The sequence below is a fragment of the Aethina tumida genome, chromosome 1, assembly GCF_024364675.1.
Source record: "Aethina tumida isolate Nest 87 chromosome 1, icAetTumi1.1, whole genome shotgun sequence".
Classification (NCBI taxonomy): Eukaryota; Metazoa; Arthropoda; class Insecta; order Coleoptera; family Nitidulidae; genus Aethina; species Aethina tumida.
This window is the reverse complement of record NC_065435.1, coordinates 38,872,627-38,885,877: the sequence shown is the minus strand read 5'-3', so window position 1 is coordinate 38,885,877 and position 13,251 is coordinate 38,872,627. Positions and strand designations below refer to the sequence as shown.

At 35.3% G+C, this 13,251-nt stretch overlaps 4 protein-coding genes across 6 annotated transcripts; all 4 read right to left on the bottom strand.

Moving 5' to 3' along the window:
- Window positions 1-1,726, bottom strand: LOC109607540 (uncharacterized oxidoreductase YjmC). Its single transcript, XM_020024020.2, has 7 exons — window positions 1,297-1,726; window positions 1,054-1,242; window positions 888-1,003; window positions 730-828; window positions 477-672; window positions 273-427; window positions 1-213 (listed from the first exon to the last, which is right to left on the bottom strand). The coding sequence occupies exons 1-7, from the start codon at window positions 1,532-1,534 to the stop codon at window positions 55-57; spliced, it is 1,152 nt and encodes a 383-aa protein (XP_019879579.2). The 5' UTR covers window positions 1,535-1,726; the 3' UTR covers window positions 1-54.
- LOC109607255 (ureidoglycolate dehydrogenase (NAD(+))-like) lies at window positions 1,593-3,573 on the bottom strand. Of its 2 annotated transcripts, none has more exons than XM_049970311.1 (7): window positions 3,443-3,573; window positions 2,981-3,383; window positions 2,727-2,915; window positions 2,558-2,673; window positions 2,408-2,506; window positions 2,005-2,355; window positions 1,593-1,947 (listed from the first exon to the last, which is right to left on the bottom strand). In XM_049970311.1, the coding sequence occupies exons 2-7, from the start codon at window positions 3,216-3,218 to the stop codon at window positions 1,765-1,767; spliced, it is 1,176 nt and encodes a 391-aa protein (XP_049826268.1). In that variant the 5' UTR covers window positions 3,219-3,383; window positions 3,443-3,573; the 3' UTR covers window positions 1,593-1,764. The 2 variants fall into 2 exon arrangements, with proteins under 2 accessions (XP_049826268.1, XP_049826272.1); XM_049970315.1 differs by having other exon boundaries at window positions 2,981-3,121; window positions 3,443-3,567.
- A 356-nt stretch (window positions 3,574-3,929) lies between these two features.
- LOC109607883 (uncharacterized oxidoreductase YjmC-like) lies at window positions 3,930-5,490 on the bottom strand. Its single transcript, XM_020024341.2, has 7 exons — window positions 5,199-5,490; window positions 4,962-5,150; window positions 4,789-4,904; window positions 4,634-4,732; window positions 4,396-4,585; window positions 4,183-4,337; window positions 3,930-4,127 (listed from the first exon to the last, which is right to left on the bottom strand). The coding sequence occupies exons 1-7, from the start codon at window positions 5,428-5,430 to the stop codon at window positions 3,969-3,971; spliced, it is 1,140 nt and encodes a 379-aa protein (XP_019879900.1). The 5' UTR covers window positions 5,431-5,490; the 3' UTR covers window positions 3,930-3,968.
- A 920-nt stretch (window positions 5,491-6,410) lies between these two features.
- Window positions 6,411-11,791, bottom strand: LOC109607529 (uncharacterized oxidoreductase YjmC-like). 2 transcript variants are annotated; one of them, XM_020024010.2, is made up of 8 exons: window positions 11,582-11,791; window positions 8,752-8,901; window positions 8,169-8,324; window positions 7,445-7,633; window positions 7,244-7,359; window positions 7,090-7,188; window positions 6,685-7,035; window positions 6,411-6,630 (listed from the first exon to the last, which is right to left on the bottom strand). In XM_020024010.2, exons 2-8 carry the CDS (start codon window positions 8,873-8,875, stop codon window positions 6,472-6,474), a joined length of 1,194 nt encoding a protein of 397 aa, XP_019879569.2. In that variant the 5' UTR covers window positions 8,876-8,901; window positions 11,582-11,791; the 3' UTR covers window positions 6,411-6,471. The 2 variants fall into 2 exon arrangements, with proteins under 2 accessions (XP_019879569.2, XP_049817148.1); XM_049961191.1 differs by lacking the exons at window positions 8,752-8,901; window positions 11,582-11,791 and adding an exon at window positions 8,381-8,527.
- Window positions 11,792-13,251: the final 1,460 nt, after the last annotated feature.

Genomic DNA, 13,251 nt, shown 5'->3' with positions numbered 1-13,251 from the left:
TTAAGTAACGAAAATGTATTAATGTTAAATCAAATGACATGCAAAGAAATTCAATTAAACTTTAGTAACATTCAGAGGGGTTGCCGATGCTTCTTTGGCCACTTCATTGCAGTGATCAACGATTTTCTGATGGAGCAGCACTCCGTCCTTCAGGGCAAGCTTCCGGTGTTTCCTTTCCAGGTCGCCAGGAATCAGTACGGCCGTTTTACCAATCTGAAAATGCATAAAATATGATACAAATTCTGAATTAATTAAATAAAAAGTTTGATTACCGGTGAATTTTTCCTCAAGGTGTCCAGGAACAGTTGCATCCGCTCCAGGTATCCGATGGTAAACACGTTGGGATCGATGCAAATGAAGGTGGCACCGAAATTGTCCTTACGACTTGAGTCTCCGTATTTCTTGTGTTCCGGCCCCACAGCAGCACCTGAAACATTGAAGCTGCACCACCGGACGAACGAACAGTCGTGACGTACCAGTTAAACATCCGGCTAGGATCTCGAACGCCACTCCCATGCCGTAAGATTTGAAGGCTACTTGCGTTACGGTTTCGCCCACCCCTAACAGGTGGGGGCTCTCCATGACTTTCTTGGCTGATGTTTCCGGTTTCCTGTCTTTGGTTATAGCCCAACCTTGTGGGATTGGTTTACCTATTTTGTCCCAAAATTCGATCTGCAACGATGATGTTAATAATCTTGTTGTACTGGTGGGTTTTGTTTAATTGGGTACCTTCCCCATGTCGGCCTTAGTACAGTTGCCGTTTAATAAATAATAATCGCCGTTTTTTCCGGGGGCCCCGAAGGAAAACGGATTACTTCCGATTGCAACCTACGACAGACAACTCACTCTAAGGTGAACGAAACAAGTCACGTACCCCAATGGCTTACCTGACTGGATCCAGAAGGAGCCATCGTGGGGGAGTTGTTAGAAAAAACTGCTCCGAGGCACTGATTGTTGATAACATCCAGTACATACTTAGAGGGCATCAAGAGATCCGTGCAATCTGAAGGTTGAAAATACTTTTATAAACGTCCAGACATTGGTAAGACTTACCATAAGTTGCTGCCACGCAAATCCCAACTTCTAGGGCTTTCTTTAGGGCTTGGGCCATAGCAAAAGTACCAATTGTGGGACCTGGTGCATTTTTACCGTTTATAAGGATGCAGGTTTTATTTTCCTTCACAACTTCCGGCGTTGCCTTCCCGTCACATTTGCCACTTTTAACGGCCTTAAAATATTGCCCTGGAATAAAAATTACCATATAACAGAGTAACTTGTAACACTTGTGATGTCTACCTAGTTTATTTAATCCATGACCGTGGACTCCGAATGATTCAGCCAAAGCTATTACGGTGGCCACTTCTTTGGCATTGTTATCAGAACAACCAGCATTTTTCATAACACCCAGCACAAAAACTTCGATGTTGTCCACCGTGCTTTTGACTGTAAGTTCCAGATTTCCAGCATGTCCCCTGATGAACGTTACCGATGGTAACTTTTCAAGTAATGAGTACGAGAATTTTAAATGATTCATGGCGGTTGAAAAAAAAAATGTCAAGACATGTCAACTTGTGCGTCAATAAAAGGATGTATCCAAGGATTAGTGTTTTGTTTATTTTTTTGTTGGTTTTGTGTTTTTTTAATTTTTTTGGAACTTTAAGTTCAACAAACTTTTTTTACTTTTTTCTTTAACTTCCGTAGTTTAGTTGGTAATGAGCGAATGATTGATTAATGTACTAGTCTTTGAAAATAGTGTCCTTGTAATTATTGTTTGACTAAAACGGTTTGTTTCTTGCGTTGAATTGGTGGAATACCCGCATGACCCGCGATGCTATCGAGATATAGAAACATCGGTTCCGGATATGATATTATTCCAGACTTTATGGTGCGTTTCTTGTTTTCCTCTTCTTTGTGGCCTGGTATCTGTACAGGTTTATCCGGGTCAATCTATATGAAATTAACATTCTCAGGTCTATTTGATGGTGAAGTTAATAAATAACTTACTGGTTCAACATCTAGTAAAGAGTTCATAAAAGTTTGCATCCGGTATTTGTAGTTACTGGTGAAACATGGTGCATTTATCACCATGAATGTCATCGAGAGATTAGGTTTGCAGCTACAGTCTCCGTGTTGCCTGTGCTCAGTGTCGAAGGCACCACCTGACAATACTCCAGTTAGTATTTCAATAGCCATTGCCAGTCCAGAAGCTTTGAAGCTGGGTGATTTGTGGGTGCCTCCGACAGGCAACAATCGGGGACAATCAACTATTTGATAAGGATCAGCCAAAGGTTTTAAAGCATTGTCGAGTGCCCAAGTATCTGGTACACAACCTTGTGTTTTCTTCAAATAATCAACCTGCAATTAGAACGTTAGAGCAATGATGGAACGTACACTAAGTACAAGGCACCTCTTCAATAGATACTTTGGTGCATTTACAGTTAAATAAAAATTTGTCATCACATTGACCTGGAGCACCGACTGTTAATGGATTCGTTCCTAACACCACCTGAAAGTTTATATAGCAGACAACAAATATGGACGTAACTGTGTCACATACCTCTTTGGCGTTTGCTGGCATCATTACAGGTGCTGAATTCATAAAGGCAAACGCTATGCAATTATTACGAATTGCGTCCAGGACGTATTTCCTACCGAATTCGTAATGATGGCAATCTTCAATCGTTCAAATTAATGAATAAATGGAAGTGGAAGAGTAAAAATGTTACCATAGGCTGAAGCTATTCCAATGCCAGTGTCCTTGGCCATGCTGATTGCTTTTCGCATGGTGAAATTAGCAATGGTAGGTCCTGGAGCGTTATCCCCGTTGATTAAGGCCGTCGTCTTCGTCTCGCCCACAACGCACGGCTCCCCCTTTCCGTTGCACGTTCCGTTCTTTACCTCGTTGAATATTTGCTCTGAAAGGACAAGAAATTTTTTGATAGTTACAATAATTTTGATGACCCAAACCCAAATATCTTACCCAAGCGATTGATACCGTTAGAGTAGACTCCATAGGAGTCGGCCATGGTGAGTACGGTGGCCAATTCTTCGGCATTTTCGTCCGAACAACCCGCCTTTGTCATAACGTCCTTGATAAATTTCCTGATAGTTTTCACGGTTACTACAAAACGGTCCTCGCATTTAACGTCCGCGTATTTCCTCGAAATGAATGATAATGTGTTCTGTATGTTTGTACTGATAATTTTGTTCAAGGACATTTTTTACACGATTGATGATTGACAATGTCTTGACAAATGATATAAAAATTGAAGAGAACCGTGAGAATTATTATACTTAGAAACGTCGAAAAATGAAACGTTTTTATTGGGAAATAAGTTTCAGAATCATGTTTTAGTGATTTGCAGTAAATATGATGGATGTTCCTAGCAAAAAAAAAAAAAAATGTTTTTACATAAAAAAATATAAATAATCATATACATACCATTGAGAGTTTTACGAAACAATTTTGATTAATCGTTCCAAATAATATCTTCATGCATCAATGACGAAAAAATGATGAATATTAGGGTTGGTTACTAAAAATTTTGGACGAGGACATTTTGTGAGTGTGTGTGTTGATTGTCGGTGTCTTGACAATTTAAAACAAAAGAATGTGACAGTTCAATAAACTGTTTTTTGTTTTGCTAAGCAAATGTTTTTGTTGTTTATTGCTAGGTTACCACCAACACGATCACTTTGATCAATGGAAACAGTTAATAAATTCTTGAGTAGTCTAATTTCAGTGGTGGGGTTAAAAAACTAAATTGTTTAATATGGACACTTTATTATAAAAAACATTTACCAAACAAATGTTTTTGCTGTTTAATCCTAGGTTGCCACCATCATAATCACTTTAATCAATGGAAAAAGCTACTAAATTCTTGAGTAGTCTAAATTCAGTGGTGGGGGGGGGGGGGTAAAAAATTAAATTGTTTAATTTGGACACTTTATTAATAAAAAAATCATATTCATACGGGTGTCAAGGGTGTAACCCCTATGGATTTTGCTAACTTAGCACTTAATTCCACTTGCATCGGTGGATAATCCAGAACACCTATTTCATCAGTTTTCTTCAAATTTATTCTTTCCATATCACCAGCAATTAAAACAGGTTGATTTGGAACAATCTGAAATTAAAATTATTAATTAATTCCACAACAATTTTTAGAATATACAACATACAGGTGGAAGACTCCTAATATGATTTAAATATTGTGATATCCTCTTTTTAAAATCTTGGTTGAACAGTGTAGGATCAATTGCAATGAAGCTGTAACCTAAATTACTTTTCCTTGTTGGATCCGTAAATTCCTTGATGAAAGGTCCAAAATCAGCTCCTGAAAATGAATAGTAATGATAGTTATCTCTTGTAAATATCACAAATTTAAAACCTACCACTCAAAACACCAGTTATCATTTCAACCATGACACTAAGACCATAACCGATATGCCCGCACTCCGGACTACCGAACGGCAGGAGTCGGGGATCCTTGACGACCTTCTCGGCATCTGTAGCTGAAGAGCCATCCACATTGATGGCCCATCCAGGTGGTACCGGTAAGCCTTTCTTTCTTAAAACTTCCACCTAAAGAACATCAGTCAAGTTGTGTAAAATATCAATTTCTTAGCACACCTTTCCAACGGCCACTTCAGATGTTGACATGTCCAGAACGAAACAGTCCCCATCTAGTCCTGGAGCTGCAATTGAAAACGGATTTGTTCCGAGGGCACGCTAAAAATTTAAATAAACATGATTAAATAGAACTGAGCTGGTATAAAAATAGTCACATCTTTGCCCCCCCAGGGAACTACAAGGGGTGACGTGTTTGTAAATGTAAATCCAATCAGACCAGCATCGACGGCTTGCATTGTGTACACGCCAGCAACTCCATAGTGAATACCATCTGAAATTGTATCATTTTAGTGGCGGACTGAAGGAGATAAGTTGTGTGGTAGTTTACCATAACTGGCTGCCATTCCCACCCCTTCCTTCTTAGCTTTGGCAATTGCCGTCTCCATTGCGAATTTCCCGACAATGTGACCTAAAGAGTTGTGACCATTCACCAAAGCTGTCGCCACAGTTTCCTTTTCCACCGTCGGTTTCGCCTTCGGGTCGCACACTTTATTCTGGATCTCTCTAATGTACATCTCTGGAAGTTATAAAACGTCACGTCAGTTCAACTGATCTTAGATCTTACCTAGGCGGTTGAGGCCGTGAGTCTTGATGCCCATTCGGTCAGCTCGTATCAGCACTTTTGAAAATATCTCTGCGTTTTCTTCGGAGCTCCCAACTTTTAATACGCAGTCCTTTGCGAATCGTTCCACTTCGGCTACTTTAAAAACTGGGCCGGTGGACATCCATTTTATTAGCTGAAGGCTTATTGGATGAATGTGTGTCCTGAGATTACTGGAATTTTGAATGATCAACATGATTACGAAGATGAAATGCTAGTAAATCGAACGAATGTCACTCTGTACGTGATTAATTTAATATTATATTTTTGACTTGACAACGACAACATTGAAATAAATGTTTATAGATAGATAGATGTGGATAGCTTTTTTTAATTAAAGATCAGTACAAAGGTAGAAACTACTGGTTAGTAATCTCTCTGCTAATTTTGGATTGATTTTTTACATATTTGAAACCTCCTGCTTTGTTGGCAGTGTCCATGGCAGCTCATTCCCAATTCTCTACCACAACTACAGGTTTGTTTGGATCAGTCTACAAAGGGTTAAGTGTGTTAAATGGTATAATAAAAAATCGATTAACTGTCCTATGGTTTCCACACTTCCGAGATACTTCACTAACGCACTCATAGATTCCTCTAAGTCATCAGAAAGCTTACTGGACTAGCGAGGGAACATTCCACAATTACTTCTTAGCTTCACATGCAATTTCGGCGTTAGTTTCCGCTAATCCATCATTGTTAATAACCTATTTAGGAGTTACAGGAATTTGCATTCTTGCGCCAATTTGTGGAGCCGCCTGGAATTGGTTAAATTTATTAATATTCCTCACTTCATTTGTTATTGTAGGTGTCGTTTATGTACTGGAAAAGGTCATGCTAATGAATCCTTGTGTTAATGTTAATGTTAATTAAATAGACATTATTTCTTCCTTTAATTGATTTACTCATCTGATCCGTTCATCCGATGATTGGAGTTGGTAGTTAGCTTCAATCAGATACTTAATCACAATTTCAGCAATAGCTTCAGGTGTGCCAACAATTTATTATAAATCTGCGTGCATTTTTTACTTTTGTAACTGATTCTTCTCCTAAAAAATGTTATAACTAGATGATGGTTTGAATACAAATGGATGGAATATGAGTAATCAAAAAAACATTTAATTTCATAATTAAATATAAGATGATTGCTTATTATTATAGATAAATAAAACCAGAACAAACAAATAACATTTTATTAATAAAATAAATTTTATGAAAAAGTATATAACAATAACAATATTTAGGCGGATTCCATAGGTTTAACAGATAATCTTTGTGCAAGCTTCAGATTTGTGTCATGTTGATTTTTCACATACACCAATCCACCTTCCCGCTTAGCCCGCTCCATGGCAGCTCGTTCCGGATCTCCCGCCACGAGTACAGGTTTGCTTGGATCAGCCTGGAAAAGTTGAACCAAGTTAGATTTGCACAAAAAATTTGTGTACATACTTACTGGTTCCATACATCTGAGATGATTCATTAATCCACTCATACGGTCCTCGAAGCCGTCAGCGAACATCTTGGGGTTGATGGCGATGAAACATTGCCCCAAGTTGGCTTTTTCGCCGACACTACCCCACGCTCGTATGTACGGGCCGAAGTTTGATCCGGATAAGATACCACAGAATATTTCAACCAGACATCCAAGTCCGTAACCTTTGTATCCTGACGTCTCCTCCGCTCCACCAACGGGCATCAGCCTTTTGGCACCGTAGGCGATTTCGGCGTCGGTTTCGATTTTTCCTTGTTCGTTGACGGCCCATCCGGGCGGCAGAGGAGCCCCCTTCCTCCTTGCCAATTCAATCTGAAAGGCACCAACAGAAGGAATCACGGCGAAGAGTTACAGTTAGATAAATACCTTTCCGACAGCCACGGCCGTTGTAGCCATGTCTAGCACGAAACTGTCGCCGTTTTGAGCCGGTGCCCCAAGACTAAGAGGGTTCGTTCCGAGGGCCGCCTACAATTGTTTACGTTTTTATATGTTTAACAGTAGATTTAGCGATTTGGCTTACTTCCTTGGCTCTTGTGGGGGCCATAAACGGTGAAGTGTTGGTAAAGCTCATGCCAAGGAGGCCCTCTTTTATCGCCTGCAGTGCGTATATTCCGGCAATGCCGTAGTGGTTTGAACCTGGAAACGAAATTACAATTAATTTCGTGGTACTTTGAATATCAATTCGTCGGGTTTTAGTGTGGAATATAAATTGTGGCCTTACCTTTGGTCACCACCATTCCAATTCCCGCGGTCTTTGCTTTGTTTATTGCTATTTCCATGCACATTTTTCCAATGACAGCCCCCAAACCGTTGTTGCCGTCGCAAAGGGCAGTCGCCACGGTTTCCTTGATTATTGTTGGCTTAGCACATGGGTCACATTGTTTCGCTTGTATGTCGTTTATGTACATTTCTGTAATAAATAATAAAAAAACATGTGTTCAAATTTCCTACCTACTTTTATGTTAATCAATATTTAAAATATGAACAGACTTAAATAATAAATCTATGTCTAATGTAATTTGGCTTCCGGCTGTTTTAAATGTTTAGGTATTGCATAATTGAAGTCGCCCTTGAAATGCGGCCGGAATTAATTAATAATTAAAATTTATAAGAGAATTCATGTGTCAGTAGTAAGGTTTGTTTGTGAGAGAAATAAATAATTTGTGGACTCGTGTGTTTTATTACAATTTAGAACTTTAATATAAATGGCCTCGAGTTCTTGGGAAAAAATAAACAGTTTGTTGTGGCTAAATGTTCTTTATCAATTGTATCAGATGAAAATAGAACTAACTGGTGGACACATGCAATTCTAATTTAAATTGTTGCACACATAGAACTGTTCGTATGTTTTTATATGGTATTCGAATAACATAATTACACATAATTGACATAAAAGTTCTTGGAGAAGTGGACATTATTGGAATTAATACTGCTAATTTGCTCACCTAATCTGTTCATTCCATGGCTGTAGTGTCCCCTGTAGTCAGCTTCTACCAGATTGTCAGCTACAATTTCTGCATGGTCTTGAGGAGTACCAACTGCCTTAAAACAGTCTACCATAAATCTTCTTGCTTCCTCTTTTTTGGTTACTGGATTCCTTCCTAAAATTGAACACTCATTAAATTATTTATAAATTTTAATTATGACAATTATCCACCACAACTCATTTTTGCACTGCAATTTCCAAACACCAGAAGAAGTTAGTGTTGAGTGGCTGATATGTATAGTTCTACTGTAATTGTAGATAACGAAATATAGTTTTTTTATGTAATTAATTTTGTTATCACTTATGTAAATCCATGTTTTGTACTGATAACAATTTATTACAAAAATCTTTTTATTATCGTTTGTGATTGTGAACAATAAATTGAAGGCTTCTTTGGTGATGGCACTGTTACTAAGGAGCAAAAAAGGATAACTGACGAAAGTTGGTTATTTCCAGTTTTGCAGTAAGCAAATTAACCAGATAACCACAACAATGATAGAACTGACTAATTAAAAATAAATAAATAAATAAATGTGGCTTACCTGTTGTGGACATGGCGAGGCACTGGTTGTGTCCTGTGATGCGGTTGATGTAGCAGTTGATGAACAACTGTTGCTGATTGTGCCCGATCCGCACGACATTTCTAAGCAGAGTTCTCGAGGACATTGTTGATAAAACTACAGGCTAATCAGCTGGAAAACGAGTTTAATTTGTTAATAGTGCCGCACAACGCCACTAATATATACAAATGACATAATAACGGTGTGTTTCCAATACTGTGGTTTCTAGAAAATTGACCAACGTTTCGATCTAGAGTTTTCATTTATAAGTATGGTTTAGTATGGTTTCAAAATTCCCTACAAAACCAATTGGGATCGTGAATTAATTAGTGTGGTAAACCATAATCACTTAGTTAGTTACTCATGCAATCATTTACTTATTATTATATATTTTGGTGTTCATTATTTATGAATTAAGAATATAAAAAACAACTTTGCCAAATTAATTTAAGTCATGCTGTTATATTTTCCTTCAAAAATTTAAGATGGAGCAATATCAACTTATTATTAGCTATGTTAGAAAAAGCTTCGAGTTGTTTTTTCGTGATAAAAAATGTGTTTTGTTTATAGAATATCTGCCATAATCAAAACATTTTTTGGACAGACATTATATTTTTGAATGTAAATGATGCATTTTAAAGTGATGTTCCTATAATTTAATTTCATGTTTTCTTTGCCAAAAATTAATTAAAAATAAACATTAGCAATTTATTTCTTTTTTTTTATTATGTCTCTGACATGTTTTGGTATTATTTTTAGTAACAAATAAAAAAATTAAACAATAGTAAATTTTTTTGATGTTTTTTAATTTATATTCTTACTATATACAGGGTTTTTCGCAACTTATCCGACACTCTGTTACATAAAAAGTCTATTTAAAAAAAATATGATAAGTTGACAATTTATTAATTAATTAATTATATTGTATTCATATTTTTTAATGCTGTAGGAACTGGACTGCGACTAAAATTATATAAAATAAACAAAATATAAATATTTATGGTATTAACTAACCTGTTTAAACAAAAAACCTTGCAAATTAACATGGCAATTTATTATTTTTATTATTGATAAACAATAGCAAATTTTTTAGATGTTGTTTAACTTATATATTCTTACTATATACAGGGTATTTCGCAACTTATCGGACAAATTTTAATCACATACTCACTGTTACACAAAAAGTCAATTTAAAAAAAATATGATAAATTGACAATTAATTAATTAATTAATTAATTATATTGTATTCATATTTTTTAATGCTGTATGAACTGGACTATGACTAAAATTATATAAAATAAACAAAATATAAATATTTATGGTATTAATTAACCTGTTTAAACAAAAAACCTTTCAAATTAACATGGCAATTTATGAATGATTATTGATGATACCTACGAGGTATTCATAGGAAAAATAAAATGATTAAATTAATACAGTAGTATATCTTTATAAATTGTAGTCATTGGATATTTTATGTGTTTATTTTGTTATAGTAGCTCTGATAAATTCAGACTTTAATTATAATTATAACAAACAAAATATAAATATTTATGGTCTCGACCAATCTGTTTAAACAAACAATTTTGCAAATTAACGCTGCAGTTTGTTGATTCATTATAAAAGCTTTATACAAAAAATAAAAAATTTAAAATAATGGTATAACTATCTAATGATTTTTAAATTAATTTTTAATTATAGGAGCTCCAGCTATTCCAGGTTTTATTATTATTTAAAATAAACAAAACATAAATATTTATAATATTAATCAACCTATTTAAACAAAAAAAAAAAATACAAATTAATATATATAAATCATAATTTATTAATCTAATGATAATCTGCCTAATTGCCATTCTAGTCAACAATCTTTTGCCAGAAAATCTAGATATTTGTAACTGAGGAAAAGGTCAACCTCAGTTCTGATTTTCTTTTCACAATCAACTGTTTTTTACTTAAAAATTGGGTAGTAACAAAAGTAAAAATCATGAAGAAATATCTGGACTATATTGTGAGTGAGGTAGAACTTTTAATTAACACTTTGAAGCTTCATTTAAGTTTCTAACGTTGATGTAGGTTTGCCACCTTCAACCCTTTATCCAAACTGGTGAGAATTGTCTAATTTTGTTAACTTTATATACAGTTTTATATACCATATTTAAGTGAAAAAATGTTTTAAATACAATAAAAGAAAATAATAAATGGCCTAATTAGGAAGAGTTATACAATAACTTTCAAATAAAATATACAGTTTAACATATTGTAAAACAATAAAACAGTTAAACCATTTAAAAAAAAATTGTTTCAAATAAAATTAAAACTTTTTGAGCGGTTTATTTTATTTATTTATAGGAGTCTGGACTATTTCAAACTTTATTATTAATTAAAATGAACAAAATATAAATATTTATGGTGTTAACTAATCAGTTTAAAGAAAAAAATTTGCAAATGTATGTCCATTATTTTCTTATTAATTTAACGTCATTGAAATGTTATGATTTTTAACTAGAATGTTGAGCAATAATAGATAATATTGTTGACATATAACTGCTATATATCAATTTATCATGTAACATATTTATCTTTATTTTATTTAAGTTTTCGCAAATAATACCGATTTAGAAATAACATTTGTAGGTGTTTAGAAAGTTTCAATGAGATAAGTTATTATTATATTCCCATCAAGGTCACTATAATTTTGATAAAAATAAAAATAAAAAATGTGATTTTCGAAACCAAAACGAAGCGGTCGGGAGAAAGAGCGAACGAACAAAAGTAAATAAGAAATAAGAAATTGTTGTTCAATACTCACTCGATGACAGCGAAGAGGAGCGGTAAGTGAGCCGTGAGCCGTGAGCCGCGGGCCGCGAGTTAGTAACTGGAAGTTACTAACTGCCAGGCTATGCGGACGGTGCGTGAGCGCGTAACCCGTGGCAAGGTTGTGGTTGAAAATGAAAATAAAATTGGCCGCCGCCAATCGAATTGCTATCGAAAAAATACGTGTGCAACATCCGCGATTCGGGCACAAATCGTCGTCAGTTAAGATAGGGCAGCGAGCGGCGGCGCAAGCGTTCGCCCGAAATTGATCCGGCACGGCCCTGACCTGCCCTTTTCAGTGCACACGACCTTCCGCCCATTGCCTCAGCCGCATTCCGCATACGATCGGACGACACGTTTTTAATTGTTTTCGGACGACCTCAACGCATTATCATTTTTCGAGTATTGCACCACGGTGAACGGCAGTGATGCAGGTCCGCGTCTGCCGCCGCCCCCCCTGATTAGGCAACCCAGAATGGTGATGTATGAAGGCTCGAACGCGGCAACCTTTTGCGCCCGCTGGCGACGTAATTGTTGAGTTAGTTCACTTTAAATTTTTGCTTCGATTCGATTGTTTGTTTTGCTGTTACGTTCCAGAAATCGCATATTTTCAATAAAAACATCGGTTTATTTCACATACTTTGTATTTTGTGTTTAATTGATTATAAAATACACAACAGTCAATAATAAACAAACAAATTAATCTCAAGGAAAGGCTAAGTAGATAATAATTGTATAACGATATTTATAAAAATTTAAATAAATTCTAGAATATAGAGATCAACAACAATTAATGTTTAAAAGATGGTATTACAGCTAAAATATATGTTCATATTGATATTATATTTTCGTTAACAATTTGTTAATCTACTATATTTTATTAGAGGCAAAAATAGAAAGTAATAATAAAGGCTTTTTTAAGTGTTTTTAAGTTCGGACTGCTTCATCTATTATTTAAAATAAAAAACATACAGTATTAGCCACAGTAGAGCAACTTTAATAATATATAAATTGCTACCGCCCTTTATATGCAAAACTATATAATTTATACCAATTATGAACACACTGTATATGTAATAATAATATAATATAATCAAAAAACTAAATATTCAGCTGGCAAAAAGTAGAGCTAAGTCTGCTTGAGACACAACTTAAAATTAATGTTTTTTTAAGAACTGTAAGAGATAGATTACTACAAGGGGGTCTTCATGCGAGAAGGCAAGACTAAAAAATTACTACTATCAGAGAAGAACAGACGAACCAGAGTTAAGTTTACTAGGTCCCTTTTACACTGGAGTTTAAATGCTTGGAAACCAACAATCTGTAGTGAAGAAATCAAGTTTAATCTGGTTAGCAGTGTTGGGTTTTTGTATGTAAGGTGACCTATTTATAAAAAGTTGAACCCAAAGTTTGCCATACTCAGGGCTGCTTTTCGGGATTTGGAAAGGATCCTCTCCTTTGAATATAGGGTATCATGGATCGTTTTATATATAAAAAAATATTGAGGAACAACATGGTACCGTATTCAGATAAAAATATGTCACTAAAACTTTATTTTCAATAAGATAATGACCCGAAACACACTTCAAAATATTTGAAGCAGTGGTTTTTAAGGGAAATAATTAATGTTATGAACTGGCCATGTCAATTTCCCGATCTAAACTC